General features: G+C 48.1%; 1 protein-coding gene across 1 annotated transcript; it reads left to right on the forward strand.

Moving 5' to 3' along the window:
• Window positions 1-13,433: 13,433 nt before the first annotated feature.
• LOC129846417 (keratin-associated protein 4-4-like) lies at window positions 13,434-14,006 on the forward strand. The gene has a single exon (XM_055914344.1). It carries the CDS (start codon window positions 13,434-13,436, stop codon window positions 14,004-14,006), a length of 573 nt encoding a protein of 190 aa, XP_055770319.1.
• The last annotated feature ends 2,215 nt before the right edge of the window (window positions 14,007-16,221 follow it).

Below are 16,221 nucleotides of genomic sequence, written 5' to 3' on the forward strand. Positions count from 1 at the left end.
ACCATCTCCACTAGTCTACCTACTGTCTCTACAGCGTTGAGGATTCACCATCTCCACTAGTCTACCTACTGTCTCTACAGTGTTGAGGATTCACCATCTCCACTAGTCTACCTACTGTCTCTGCAGTGTTGAGGATTCACCATCTCCACTAGTCTACCTACTGTCGCTACAGTGTTGAGGATTCACCATCTCCACTAGTCTACCTACTGTCCCTGTAGTGTTGAGGATTCACCATCTCCACTAGCCTACCTACTGTCCCTGCAGTGTTGAGGATTCACCATCTCCACTAGTCTACCTACTGTCCCTGTAGTGTTGAGGATTCACCATCTCCACTAGCCTACCTACTGTCCCTGCAGTGTTGAGGATTCACCATCTCCACTAGTCTACCTACTGTCCCTGCAGTGTTGAGGATTCACCATCTCCACTAGTCTACCTACTGTCCCAGCAGTGTTGAGGATTCACCATCTCCACTAGTCTACCTACTGTCCCTGCAGTGTTGAGGATTCACCATCTCCACTAGTCTACCTACTGTCCCTGCAGTGTTGAGGATTCACCATCTCCACTAGTCTACCTACTGTCCCAGCAGTGTTGAGGATTCACCATCTCCACTAGTCTACCTATTCCATCTCCACTAGTCTACCTACTGTCCCTGCAGTGTTGAGGATTCACCATCTCCACTAGTCTACCTATTCCATCTCCACTAGCCTACCTACTGTCCCAGCAGTGTTGAGGATTCACCATCTCCACTAGTCTACCTACTGTCCCTGCAGTGTTGAGGATTCACCATCTCCACTAGTCTACCTACTGTCTCTACAGTGTTGAGGATTCACCATCTCCACTAGTCTACCTACTGTCTCTACAGTGTTGAGGATTCACCATCTCCACTAGTCTACCTACTGTCTCTGCAGTGTTAAGGATTCACCATCTCCACTAGTCTACCTACTGTCCCTACAGTGTTGAGGATTCACCATCTCCACTAGTCTACCTACTGTCCCTGCAGTGTTGAGGATTCACCATCTCCACTAGTCTACCTACTGTCCCTGCAGTGTTGAGGATTCACCATCTCCACTAGTCTACCTACTGTCCCAGCAGTGTTGAGGATTCACCATCTCCACTAGTCTACCTATTTCATCTCCACTAGTCTACCTACTGTCCCTGCAGTGTTGAGGATTCACCATCTCCACTAGTCTACCTATTCCATCTCCACTAGCCTACCTACTGTCCCAGCAGTGTTGAGGATTCACCATCTCCACTAGTCTACCTACTGTCCCTGCAGTGTTGAGGATTCACCATCTCCACTAGTCTACCTACTGTCCCAGCAGTGTTGAGGATTCACCATCTCCACTAGTCTACCTACTGTCCCTGCAGTGTTGAGGATTCACCATCTCCACTAGTCTACCTACTGTCCCTGCAGTGTTGAGGATTCACCATCTCCACTAGCCTACCTACTGTCCCAGCAGTGTTGAGGATTCACCATCTCCACTAGTCTACCTATTCCATCTCCACTAGTCTACCTACTGTCCCTGCAGTGTTGAGGATTCACCATCTCCACTAGTCTACCTATTCCATCTCCACTAGCCTACCTACTGTCCCTGCAGTGTTGAGGATTCACCATCTCCACTAGTCTACCCACTGTCCCTGCAGTGTTGAGGATTCACCATCTCCACTAGCCTACCTACTGTCCCTGCAGTGTTGAGGATTCACCATCTCCACTAGTCTACCTACTGTCCCTGCAGTGTTGATGATTCACCATCTCCACTAGTCTACCTACTGTCCCTCAGTGTTGAGGATTCACCATCTCCACTAGTCTACCTACTGTCTCTGCAGTGTAGAGGATTCACCATCTCCACTAGTCTACCTACTGTCTCTGCAGTGTTGAGGATTCACCATCTCCACTAGTCTACCTACTGTCCCTGCAGTGTTGAGGATTCACCATCTCCACTAGTCTACCTACTGTCCCTACAGTGTTGAGGATTCACCATCTCCACTAGTCTACCTACTGTCCCTGCAGTGTTGAGGATTCACCATCTCCACTAGTCTACCTACTGTCCCTGCAGTGTTGAGGATTCACCATCTCCACTAGTCTACCTACTGTCCCAGCAGTGTTGAGGATTCACCATCTCCACTAGTCTACTTACTGTCCCTACAGTGTTGAGGATTCACCATCTCCACTAGACTACCTACTGTCTCTGCAGTGTTGAGGATTCACCATCTCCACTAGTCTACCTACTGTCTCTGCAGTGTTGAGGATTCACCATCTCCACTAGTCTACCTACTGTCCCTGCAGTGTTGAGGATTCACCATCTCCACTAGTCTACCTACTGTCCCTGCAGTGTTGAGGATTCACCATCTCCACTAGTCTACCTACTGTCCCAGCAGTGTTGAGGATTCACCATCTCCACTAGTCTACCTACTGTCTCTGCAGTGTTGAGGATTCACCATCTTCACTAGTCTACCTACTGTCCCTCAGTGTTGAGGATTCACCATCTCCACTAGTCTACCTACTGTCTCTGCAGTGTTGAGGATTCACCATCTCCACTACTCTACCTACTGTCCCTGCAGTGTTGAGGATTCACCATCTTCATTGAATATTTTCATCATTTATCTGCAGATAATTGCCAAAAAAAGCATTACCAGTACGCAAATTAGGGAGCCAAATGAACAGCTCTCTTACCGATGCAATTCGGTAGGCTACTGATGAGTCGCTCACTTTTAACGTCACTGTCTGTCAAGTCCTAATGGACTTCATATAGAGAATACAAACGGGATCTTTAGTTTACGTGGCTCGATGCGATACCATGCACATATAACTACGTTGTATGATTTGTCAAAGCCAAAACAATGTGATCGACTTCATTCAGTCAATTTTTTTATAAACTAGTCAAGAATGCGGTCCGTCAATCAAAGCGCAGTAACTAGCCTGTTCGCTACCGTTACGTGGCTGCGTATGAAACCTACCAGGGTCTAACGTTAACTTTTGCCCCAAAATATATTTTCCTGAACAGATGTTCTACTGGCCCGGACATGGTGTAGTAGTTCCTACATGCATTTGGGGTCATACAGGGCCTAACGATTGGCATGCTATCTCTCTATATTCAGATATGTATTAAAAACGGTTTAATTTAATTTAGCAATGCAAATCATGACTCTATTTTTTTTCTTTTAATTGCGTTGTATTAACAGTGCAGGTAAATGTTGAACTGGAATGCAAAAATACACTGAAAAGTTGCTGGACCTTAGCGGGCCATTGACTCACGAGATCCATTGGCCCAATATGTTTTTACTGGCCTGGGCCGTCATTAATGTCGGACTCTGCAAACCGAAAGAAAATAAATGAATGTGTCAGATAGTAATTGGCTAAGTGTATTCCGATCGTCAATATTTATATGTGACGTACAAATCCATGCCCTCTCCCAGTGACAGCGGGCACCACACACACACCCAGCCATGTACCGAGAGGCGGGACAAAACGCAGACTGTCAAACCACCAGTGTTTCCCTGCCATCGCTCACGTTGTGACTGACAGGCTCCTGTCCTATCAATAGATCGCTAGAAGATGCATATCGTTCGTTCTAAGCAGCGGGAGAGGGCTCGGTAAACTTTTTTTCTGACAAGCGAATTAAAAAGTGACTAATTTAGGCTGCCTAGTGGAAAACACTGGTCTGATATTATAGTTAGTAGGATATCCAGTGTAGCCGTACACAACAGCGAGGTGGTGGGTTGAATAGTAGTGGTTGTGTACATTGCTGCCCTACACAACAGAGAGGTGTTCTGAGAACAGCCACTCAGCATAGCCTTTGTATGACTCTATCCCTCTTGAATTATTTATGAGGCTGGAATATCCAGGCTTTTCATTCAGGATGGAATATCCAGGCTTTTCATTCAGGATGTAATATCTAGGCTTTTCATTCAGGATGTAATATCTAGGCTTTTCATTCAGGATGGAATATCTAGGCTTTTCGTTCAGGATGGAATATCTAGGCTTTTCATTCAGGCTGGAAAATCTAGGCTTTTCATTCAGTTATTTTGCCATCTCGTTCATTCTCTTCACTCACAGACAGTATTTATGATAGAGATGTCTGTATTATGATCTGTGTTGTGGTGCTCCATGTTACCTGGGTTACTAGATCTGTGATGTGGTGTTCCATGTTACCTGGGTTACTAGATCTGTGTTGTGATGCTCCACGTTACCTGGGTTACTAGATCTGTGTTGTGATGTTCCATGTTACCTGGGTTACTAGATCTGTGTTGTGATGTTCCATGTTACCTGGGTTACTAGATCTGCGTTGTGATGCTCCATGTTACCTGGGTTACTAGATCTGTGTTGTGGTGCTCCATGTTACCTGGTGGTGCTCCATGTTACCTGGGTTACTAGATCTGTGTTGTGGTGCTCCATGTTACCTGGTGGTGCTCCATGTTACCTGGGTTACTAGATCTGTGTTGTGGTGCTCCATGTTACCTGGTGGTGCTCCATGTTACCTGGGTTACTAGATCTGTGTTGTGGTGCTCCATGTTACCTGGGTTACTAGATCTGTGTTGTGATGTTCCATGTTACCTGGGTTACTAGATCTGCGTTGTGATGCTCCATGTTACCTGGGTTACTAGATCTGTGTTGTGGTGCTCCATGTTACCTGGGTTACTAGATCTGTGATGTGGTGTTCCATGTTACCTGGGTTACTAGATCTGTGTTGTGGTGCTCCATGTTACCTGGGTTACTAGATCTGTGTTGTGGTGCTCCATGTTACCTGGGTTACTAGATCTGTGTTGTGGTGCTCCATGTTACCTGGGTTACTAGATCTGTGTTGTGATGCTCCATGTTACCTGGGTTACTAGATCTGTGATGTGGTGTTCCATGTTACCTGGGTTACTAGATCTGTGTTGTGGTGCTCCATGTTACCTGGGTTACTAGATCTGTGTTGTGGTGTTCCATGTTAACCTGACTCACTAGATGATGACCAGGTTTAGAGACTAACTCAGTCTGGAAGAGAAGGTTGTCCTGGTTAACCGGGATGCGATTGGCCCCTGCATTCACCCACACACCGACTCTCCCAGACCAGATGATCACAGCTCACAGTGGAAAAGACCACCTGAACCAAACCACCCCACTTCCCCTTCAAAGGAAACACAAAGCCCTGTGGTCTGTGTGGGTCTTACTGCCTGCCTGTTGGCCTGGTTTCTGCTCCCCCATCCCCCTCCCCCTGCTATGTCAGTGTGTGGTGGAGTGGGTGGAGGTTTATCCTCACAGCAGGACCATGAGGAAACAGAGAATAGATCAGAATAAATCCATCCACCTGTCACCTGCCGTAAGTCATCGGCCAATCCTGCCCCGGCCCAGTCTTGGCCCATGCTGACTCTGAAAGTATAGATCTCTACAGAAGTCCCCGGCCCAGTCCTGGCCCTGGCCCATGTTGTCTCAGCCTGTCATTGGGCCAGACCTGACACACCTGATGCCCACACCTGTTCTGGTTTGGTCTGGTGCAGGCCTGGACGCTGGAAGTTCAGAGTTCAGAGGTCAGGCTGATTGTGCCTCTGCCCTCTTTAATGATGCTTACGATAATACAGAGAGCCAGATGTGCCAGGGTCAAAGATCAAAGACCGCCCGCAGGGGGGAGGGAGATGAAAAGGGAGGGGAGGAGGGATGTGAGGAAGCAGGAGGCAAATCGTCCCAAATGGGCAGTTGAATGTTTGCTGAAGAGGGGAGGAGGCAGAAAGCTGTCCCACAGGATTCAGGAGAAATAGGTCTGAGCAGCGCGGAAAGCCTTAATGCTGATGTTAGTATTCTATACAGACCACCCTTCAACTCTTCATTAATGCAAGCCATGCCAGACGCAGCACTCTAGAGAGAGAGAGAGATACACAGAGAAAAAGACAGACAGAGAGAAAGAGAGACAGAGAGAGTGAGATAGCGAGAGAGAGAAAGGATAGAGGGAGGAGAGAGAGGAAAGAGGGTGAGGAGAGAGATAAGTAGCCACTCTGTTTCCTCTGATCAGATGGAGAGAGAGAGAGAGAGAGAGGAGAGAGAGAGAAGAGAGAGTGATGAGAGAGAGAGATAAGTAGCCACTCTGTTTCCCATGATCAGATGGAGAGAGAGAGAGAGAGAGAGAGAGAGAGATAAGTAGCCACTCTGTTTCCCCTGATCAGATGGAGAGAGAGAGAGAGAGAGAGAGAGAGAGAAGAGAGAGTGATGAGAGAGAGAGATAAGTAGCCACTCTGTTTCCTCTGATCAGATGGAGAGAGAGAGAGAGAGAGAGAGAGAGAGAGAGAGAGAGAGAGAGAGAGAGAGAGAGAGAGAGAGAGAGAGAGAGAGAGAGAGAGAGAGAGAGAGAGAGAGAGAGAGAGAGAGAGGAAAGCAAGGAAAGCAAGGAAAGCAGCTTTCACTGGCCTCCATGCACCATGCACAGCAGAAATTATTAAACCCATAAGAGGATAATACTAAACTTCCTCCCCTGTAAACCCGGTCTGTTCTGCTCTATTCAGTTCTGCTCTGTTCTGTTCAGTTCTGCTCTATTCAGTTCTGCTCTGCTCTGTTCTGTTCAGTTCTGCTCTATTCAGTTCTGCTCTGCTCTGTTCTGTTCAGTTCTGCTCTATTCAGTTCTGCTCTGCTCTGCTCTGTTCTGTTCAGTTCTGCTCTATTCAGTTCTGCTTTGCTCTGTTCTGTTCTGTTCTGCTCTGTTCTGTTCAGTTCTGCTCTATTCAGTTCTGCTCTGCTCTGTTCTGTTCTGCTCTATTCAGTTCTGCTCTGCTCTGTTCTGTTCAGTTCTGCTCTATTCAGTTCTGCTCTGCTCTGCTCTGTTCTGTTCAGTTCTGCTCTATTCAGTTCTGCTCTGCTCTGTTCTGTTCTGTTCAGTTCTGCTCTATTCAGTTCTGCTCTGCTCTGTTCTGTTCTGTTCTGTTCTGTTCAGTTCTGCTCTATTCAGTTCTGCTCTGCTCTGTTCTGTTCTGTTCAGTTCTGCTCTATTCAGTTCTGCTCTGCTCTGCTCTGTTCTGTTCAGTTCTGCTCTATTCAGTTCTGCTCTGCTCTGTTCTGTTCTGTTCTGTTCTGCTCTGCTCTGTTCTGTTCTGTTCTGTTCTGTTCAGCTCTCTTCACTTTGGAAACAGGCTGATTCTTCATGCATCAAATTGAGAGTTTTTTAATAGTTCAGATTTCACAACTCTTTCATATATTCCTTCAATATCATCTGATCATCTGTCTCATGAATACAGTATTAGTGTCTTTGCTTTGTTGAAAGAGAACAGGTCATAAAACATGCTGTCTGTTTTCCATTTGCTTGGGTTGTGTGTTTATTATTTTTCAGACTATTAAAAACCTTTTGACTACAAACCATTCAAGCAAAACTCGAGCCTCTGCTTATTACCAAGCTTTTGACATGATATTTTTAGGAAAAATGAATCAGGGTTTTTGTAAAGCAGTGAAGTCTTTCTACTAGTAATGAGATGAGATATGAGTGGTTGCATGATGCATCTGGCCTGTTGAGTGCTGCAGGCAGAGCAGAGAGAGTGAATGGTGTGCTGCCTGGCTCTAGCCAGACGGTAAGAAGAGTGGTGTGCTGCTTGTCTCTAGCCAGACGGTAAGTAGAGTGGTGTGCTGCCTGGCTCTAGCCAGACGGTAAGAAGAGTGGTGTGCTGCTTGTCTCTAGCCAGACGGTAAGTAGAGTGGTGTGCTGCCTGGCTCTAGCCAGACGGTAAGTAGAGTGGTGTGCTGCCTGGCTCTAGCCAGACGGTAAATCTCTAGCCAGGCGGTAAGGCTCTATCCAGGCGGTAAGGCTCGAGCAAGACAGTAAAACTCTAGCCAGGCAGTAAGGCTCTGGCCAGGCGGTAAGGTTCTAGCGAGACAATAAGGCTCTAGCAAGACAATAGGGCTCTAGCCAGACGGCAAGGCTCTAGCCAGACGGTAAGGCTCTAGCCAGACGGTAAAGGCTCTAGCCAGACGGCAAGGCTCTAGCCAGACTGCAAGGCTCTAGCCAGACGGCAAGGCTCTAGCCAGACGGTAAGGCTCTAGCCAGACGATAACGCTCTAGCCAGACTGTAAAGGCTCTAGCCAGACGGCAAGGCTCTAGCCAGACGGCAAGGCTCTAGCCAGACGGTAAGGCTCTAGCCAGACGGCAAGGCTCTAGCCAGACTGTAAGGCTCTAGCCAGACGGCAAGGCTCTAGCCAGACGGCAAGGCTCTAGCCAGGCGGCAAGGCTCTAGCCAGACGGTAAGGCTCTAGCCAGACGGTAAGGCTCTAGCCAGACTGTAAAGACTCTAGCCAGACGGCAAGGCTCTAGCCAGACGGCAAGGCTCTAGCCAGACGGCAAGGCTCTAGCCAGACGGTAAGGCTCTAGCCAGACGGTAAGGCTCTAGCCAGGCGGCAAGGCTCTAGCCAGGCGGCAAGGCTCTATCCAGACGGTAAGGCTCTAGCCAGACGGTAAGGCTCTAGCCAGACGGTAAGGCTCTAGCCAGACGGCAAGGCTCTAGCCAGACGGCAAGGCTCTAGCCAGGCGGCAAGGCTCTAGCCAGGCGGCAAGGCTCTAGCCAGGCGGCAAGGCTCTAGCCAGGCGGCAAGGCTCTAGCCAGGCGGCAAGGCTCTAGCCAGGCAGCAAGGCTCTATCCAGGCGGCAAGGCTCCAGCCAGACGGTAAGGCTCTAGCCAGGCGGCAAGGCTCTAGCCAGGCGGCAAGGCTCTAGCCAGGCGGCAAGGCTCTAGCCAGGCGGCAAGGCTCTAGCCAGGCGGCAAGGCTCTAGCCAGGCGGCAAGGCTCTATCCAGGCGGCAAGGCTCCAGCCAGACGGTAAGGCTCTAGCCAGACTGTAAGCCAGGCGTTCTGGTAGGTGATCGGGTTGGTATGGTAACAGCAGTGTGGGGTGTTGAGCCAAGCAATTTCTACTCTTTACCAGATGTTATCAAGCGTGTTAAAAGTAAACAAATCCCCAGGAACCGTGCTGAAACTCCTCCCCTCTGCAGTCTGTATAGATCTGACAGGATGTGCTGACCGCCAGCCAAACTCCTCCCCTCTGCAGTCTGTATAGATCTGACAGGATGTGCTGACCGCCAGCCAAACTCCTCCCCTCTGCAGTCTGTATAGATCTGACAGGAACCGTGCTGACCATCAGCCAAACTCCTCCGCTCTGCAGTCTGTATAGATCTGACAGGATGTGCTGACCGCCAACCAAACCCCTCCCCTCTGCAGTCTGTATAGATCTGACAGGATGTGCTGACCGCCAGCCAAACCCCTCCGCTCTGCAGTCTGTATAGATCTGACAGGATGTGCTGACCGCCAGCCAAACTCCTCTGCTCTGCAGTCTGTATAGATCTGACAGGATGTGCTGACCGCCAGCCTAACCCCTCCCCTCTGCAGTCTGTATAGATCTGACAGGATGTGCTGACCGCCAGCCAAACCCCTCTGCTCCGCAGTCTGTATAGATCTGACAGGATGTGCTGACCGCCAGCCAAACTCCTCCGCTCCGCAGTCTGTATAGATCTGACAGGATGTGCTGACCGCCAGCCAAACCCCTCCCCTCTGCAGTCTGTATAGATCTGACAGGATGTGCTGACCGCCAGCCAAACCCCTCCCCTCTGCAGTCTGTATAGATCTGACAGGATGTGCTGACCGCCAGCCAAACTCCTCCCCTCTGCAGTCTGTATAGATCTGACAGGATGTGCTGACCGCCAGCCAAACTCCTCCCCTCTGCAGTCTGTATAGATCTGACAGGATGTGCTGACCGCCAGCCAAACCCCTCCCCTCTGCAGTCTGTATAGATCTGACAGGATGTGCTGACCGCCAACCAAACCCCTCCGCTCTGCAGTCTGTATAGATCTGACAGGATGTGCTGACCGCCAGCCAAACCCCTCCGCTCTGCAGTCTGTATAGATCTGACAGGATGTGCTGACCGCCAGCCAAACCCCTCCGCTCTGCAGTCTGTATAGATCTGACAGGAGATGGACACAGGTGACGAGAGGTTGGGGAGGGAAATGGATGTGACTGAACAGCCATTTTACCAGCATATAGTCCTGGATTTAAGCTAACAGACCTATCTCTCTTCCTGGGTCAAAACACAGAGTGGTCTTGAGAGGAGGTCTTTATACTTAATGTTGACGTTAAATAATATATATATATATATTTATACAGTGCCGTGAAAAAGTATATTTTTAATACGGAATATTATCAGATCTTTAACTTAAACCTCATATTAGATAAAGGAAACCTCAGTCAACAAATAACACAGCAATGACATACTTAATTTATTTCATAAACATATTTATGCCCACAATCCAATGCCCCTGTGTGGAAAAGTATTTGCCCATTTACACTCGATAACTGGTTGTGCCTCCTTTAGCTGTAAAGACTCCAACCAAACACTTCCTGTAGATGTTGATCAGTCTCTTACGTCGTTGTGGAGGAATTTTGGCCCGCTCTTCTAACTCAGTGACATTTGTGGGTTTTCAAGCATGAACTGCTCGTTTCAAGTCCTGCCACAACATCTCAATTAGGGATTAGGACTAGACTAGGCCGTTCCAAAACTTTACATTTGTTACTTTTTAGCCATTTTCGTGTAGACTTGATTGTGTGTTTTGTATAATTGTCTTGCTGCATGACCCAGCTGCGTTTCAGCTGAAAGATGGCCTGACATTGTCCTGTAGGATTATCTGAAACAGAGCAGAATTCATGGTTCCTTCTATTCAAGCAAGTGGTCCAGGTCCTGAGGCAGCAGAGCATCACACTACCACCACCATGCTTGACCGTTAGTATTAGGTTCTTAATGTGGAATGCAGTGTTTGGTTTTCACCAGGCATAATGGGACCCGTGTCCTCCAAAATGTTATACTTTTGACTCATCTGTCCGGAGAACATTCTGCCAAGAGTCTTGTTCAAACTTGAGTCAACTCCTTGGACTAAATGGGTTCCATTATGCCTGGATGGATGGATGGATGGATGAATGAATTAATGAATTAATGAATGTGTAACAGTATAACTTTAAACCGTCCCCTCGCCCCGACACGGGCGCGAACCAGGGACCCTCTGCACACATCAACAACTGACACCCACGAAGCGTCGTTACCCATCGCTCCACAAAAGCCACGGCCCTTGCAGAGCAAGGGGCAACACTACTTAAGTCTCAGAGCAAGTGACGTAACTGATTGAAATGCTAGTAGCGCGTACCCGCTAACTAGCTAGCCATTTCACATCCGTTACAAATGAATGGATGGATGGATGGATGGATGGATGGGGGCTGATGTTGGGTCAGAGGAGAGAGGGCAGGAGGTTGGGCAGGAGATGAAGATGTCAAGATAATGTTAGAAGTGAGGGAAGGGCAGACTGAAGGTGGTGGATGGATAAGAGTGGCTAAAGGTTTACCTATTGGGCCCAGATGGGACTGAAGAGATATCAGCACACAGATCCTATCTCAATACTGCAGATAGAGGCACAAAGAACAACACTGCAGACCAAGTCTGTGTCCCAAATAGGCACCCTATTCCCTATATAGTGCACTACATGGCCCCCTATTCCCTATATAGTGCACTACATGGCCCCCTATTCCCTATATAGTGCACTACCTGGCCCCCTATTCCCTATACAGTGCACTACTTTTGACCACAGGCCTATGGAACTCCATGTGGGCCCTGGTGAAAAGTGCACTATATAGGGAATAGGTTGTCATTTCGGCCAGCCACCAGTCCATTCAGAGGACAGAGCCAGGGTCAGACAGAGACACTTTTCACACCTGGGTTCAAATACGATTTGATATCTTTCAGATGTTTTTTTGAGTGTTTGCTTTAGCACCAGATTGACAGGGTTGGAGTTGTGAATCCATTGTACCAGACAAGGTCCCAGATTGACAGGGTTGGAGTTGTGATTCCATTGTACCAGACAAGGTCCCAGATTGACAGGGTTGGAGTTGTGATTCCATTGTACCAGACAAGGTCCCAGATTGACAGGGTTGGAGTTGTGATTCCATTGTACCAGACAAGGTCCCAGATTGACAGGGTTGGAGTTGTGAGTCCATTGTACCAGACAAGGTCCCAGATCGACAGGGTTGGAGTTGTGATTCCATTGTTCCAGACAAGGTCTTAGATGGACAGGGTTGGAGTTGTGATTCCATTGTACCAGACAAGGTCCCAGATCGACAGGGTTGGAGTTGTGATTCCATTGTTCCAGACAAGGTCCCAGATTGACAGGGTTGGAGTTGTGATTCCATTGTACCAGACAAGGTCTCAGATGGACAGGGTTGGAGTTGTGATTCCATTGTACCAGACAAGGTCCTAGATGGACAGGGTCGGAGTTGTGATTCCATTGTTCCAGACAAGGTCCCAGATTGACAGGGTTGGAGTTGTGATTCCATTGTACCAGACAAGGTCCCAGATTGACAGGGTTTGAGTTGTGATTCCATTGTACCAGACAAGGTCTCAGATGGACAGGGTTTGAGTTGTGATTCCATTGTACCAGACAAGGTCCCAGATGGACAGGGTTGGAGTTGTGATTCCATTGTACCAGACAAGGTCTCAGATGGACAGGGTTGGAGTTGTGATTCCATTGTACCAGACAAGGTCCCAGATGGACAGGGTTGGAGTTGTGATTCCATTGTACCAGACAAGGTCTCAGATGGACAGGGTTGGAGTTGTGATTCCATTGTACCAGACAAGGTCCCAGATCGACAGGGTTGGAGTTGTGATTCCATTGTTCCAGACAAGGTCTCAGATTGACAGGGTCGGAGTTGTGATTCCATTGTTCCAGACAAGGTCCCAGATGGACAGGGTTGGAGTTGTGAGTCCATTGTACCAGACAAGGTCTCAGATTGACAGGGTTGGATTTGTGATTCCATTGTTCCAGACAAGGTCTCAGATTGACAGGGTCGGTGTTGTGATTCCAGGGAGTTGAAATGATTATGAAAAAGTTCTTGATCCCAGGTTTGTTAAAGGGATACGTAAAGGTATTGGCAACGAGACCCTTTATACCCAGGTTTGTTAAAGGGATACGTAAAGGTATTGGCAACGAGACCCTTTATCTTCTTCCCCAGAGTCAGATGTTTCTGTGTCCAGTTTAAGGAAGTTGGAGGTACATTCGGGAGCCAATGCTAACTGGCGTTAGCACAGTGACTGGAAGTCTATGGGTATCTGCTAGCATGCTAGTTGATAAAGGGCCTCAATGCCTAAATCCTACAGTATCCCTTTAAAAGCTAGACTTTGATCGAAGAACTCGTAATATTAAATAACAGATGTGATTCCAGACCATATTATTTCATCAAGGTGTTAAAAAGCACAACATGTAGGTTCAAAGGAATTCTCACATCTATGCTGTTTGTTCGCTGTGTTTTTCAAAGGTGTTTATAAATGTTTAATTATGTTGTTTTGCATTTTGGGTCTGTGAGGTTGCTTTTTTTGAACTATGAATATTTATAACCAGAAGGAAGGGGGTTTGTTTTACCTTGCCTAAACAGTGTCCTTTGGGATGCAGTGTAATGTTTAAGAAAGAGCACCACCTCAAGTTCTGTTACCTCAAGTTCTGTTACCTCAAGTTCTGTTACCTCAAGTTCTGTTACCTCAAGTTCTGTTACCTCAAGTTCTGTTACCTCAAGTTCTGTTACCTCAAGTACTGCTACCTCAAGTTCTGTTACCTCAAGTTCTGTTACCTCAAGTTCTGTTACCTCAAGTTCTGTTACCTCAAGTACTGCTACCTCAAGTACTGCTACCTCAAGTACTGCTACCTCAAGTACTGCTACCTCAAGTTTTGTTACCTCAAGTTCTGTTACCTCAAGTTCTGTTACCTCAAGTTCTGTTACCTCAACTACTGTTACCTCAACTACTGTTACCTCAACTACTGTTACCTCAACTACTGTTACCTCAAGTGCTGTTACCTCAAGTGCTGTTACCTCAAGTGCTGTTACCTCAAGTGCTGTTACCTGAAGTACTGTTACCTGAAGTACTGTTACCTCAAGATCTGCTACCTCAAGTTTTGTTACCTCAAGTTCTGCTACCTCAAGTTTTGTTATCTAAAGTACTTCTACCAGAATGTAGCCAAGTGTCCCAACTAGAATGTAGATGCATTAAAATACTAGCTTTAAGTCAGTTTGGTATAACCTACAGTAGAGCCTGGCTGTGTGTTACTACAGTAGAGCCTGGCTGTGTGTTACTACAGTAGAGCCTGGCTGTGTGTTACTACAGTAGAGCCTGGCTGTGTGTTAGTAGAGCCTGGCTGTGTGTTACTACAGTAGAGCCTGGCTGTGTGTTACTACAGTAGAGCCTGGCTGTGTGTTACTACAGTAGAGCCTGGCTGTGTGTTAGTAGAGCCTGGCTGTGTGTTACTACAGTAGAGCCTGGCTGTGTGTTACTACAGTAGAGCCTGGCTGTGTGTTACTACAGTAGAGCCTGGCTGTGTGTTACTACAGTAGAGCCTGGCTGTGTGTTACTACAGTAGAGCCTGGCTGTGTGTTACTACAGTACCTCCTGGCTGTGTGTTACTACAGTACCTCCTGGCTGTGTGTTACTACGGTAGAGCCTGGCTGTGTGTTACTACAGTAGAGCCTGGCTGTGTGTTACTACAGTAGAGCCTGGCTGTGTGTTACTACAGTAGAGCCTGGCTGTGTGTTACTACAGTAGAGCCTGGCTGTGTGTTACTACAGTAGAGCCTGGCTGTGTGTTACTACGGTAGAGCCTGGCTGTGTGTTACTACAGTAGAGCCTGGCTGTGTGTTACTACAGTAGAGCCTGGCTGTGTGTTACTACAGTAGAGCCTGGCTGTGTGTTACTACAGTAGAGCCTGGCTGTGTGTTACTACAGTAGAGCCTGGCTGTGTGTTACTACAGTAGAGCCTGGCTGTGTGTTACTACAGTAGAGCCTGGCTGTGTGTTACTACAGTAGAGCCTGGCTGTGTGTTACTACAGTAGAGCCTGGCTGTGTGTTACTAGAGCCTGGCTGTGTGTTACTACAGTAGAGCCTGGCTGTGTGTTACTACAGTAGAGCCTGGCTGTGTGTTACTAGAGCCTGGCTGTGTGTTACTACAGTAGAGCCTGGCTGTGTGTTACTAGAGCCTGGCTGTGTGTTACTACAGTAGAGCCTGGCTGTGTGTTACTACAGTAGAGCCTGGCTGTGTGTTACTACAGTAGAGCCTGGCTGTGTGTTACTACAGTAGAGCCTGGCTGTGTACTACTACAGTAGAGCCTGGCTGTGTGTTACTACAGTAGAGCCTGGCTGTGTGCTACTACAGTAGAGCCTGGCTGTGTGTTACTACAGTAGAGCCTGGCTGTGTGTTACTAGAGCCTGGCTGTGTGTTACTAGAGCCTGGCTGTGTGTTACTACAGTAGAGCGTGGCTGTGTGCTACTACAGTAGAGCGTGGCTGTGTGTTACTAGAGCCTGGCTGTGTGTTACTACAGTAGAGCCTGGCTGTGCGTTACTACAGTAGAGCCTGGCTGTGCGTTACTACAGTAGAGCCTGGCTGTGTGTTACTAGAGCCTGGCTGTGTGTTACTACAGTAGAGCGTGGCTGTGTGCTACTACAGTAGAGCGTGGCTGTGTGTTACTAGAGCCTGGCTGTGCGTTACTACAGTAGAGCCTGGCTGTGTGTTACTACAGTAGAGCCTGGCTGTGCGTTACTACAGTAGAGCCTGGCTGTGTGTTACTACAGTAGAGCCTGGCTGTGTGTTACTACGGTAGAGCCTGGCTGTGTGTTACTACAGTAGAGCCTGGCTGTGTGTTACTACAGTAGAGCCTGGCTGTGTGTTACTACAGTAGAGCCTGGCTGTGTGTTACTACAGTAGAGCCTGGCTGTGTGTTACTACAGTAGAGCCTGGCTGTGTGTTACTACAGTAGAGCCTGGCTGTGTGTTACTACAGTAGAGCCTGGCTGTGTGTTACTACAGTAGAGCCTGGCTGTGTGTTACTACAGTACCTCCTGGTGTCAACCTCACAGTGACATGGGTTGCATCCGAAAGCAGACCGTTCAAAACTGGTCCAGTACACTATATAGATTCCCAGACGTTGTCCCTCTATGGAGATGTAGGAGGAGCAGGAGGGGCAGGTCAGCCTGCCACAGCAGTCGGTCACGCTGTAGTGCCTGGGCACCGTCACGCTAGATGGAACAGGTCCTCAGTCGGAGCTGAGGCTGCTCATTTCCTCATGTTTGACGCAGCTCAGTTACTGACAGGCTTTCTTCTGTGGCTGTCTGGGGGTCTGTCGTTTAGTATGCAGCCCCTCTTCTGTCTACCCTATTTAATCCTTGTCTTCTATCTCTCTCTTCTCTGTCTCTCTCTCTC

Source organism: Salvelinus fontinalis, unplaced genomic scaffold (assembly GCF_029448725.1).
Source record: "Salvelinus fontinalis isolate EN_2023a unplaced genomic scaffold, ASM2944872v1 scaffold_0534, whole genome shotgun sequence".
NCBI lineage: Eukaryota > Metazoa > Chordata > Actinopteri > Salmoniformes > Salmonidae > Salvelinus > Salvelinus fontinalis.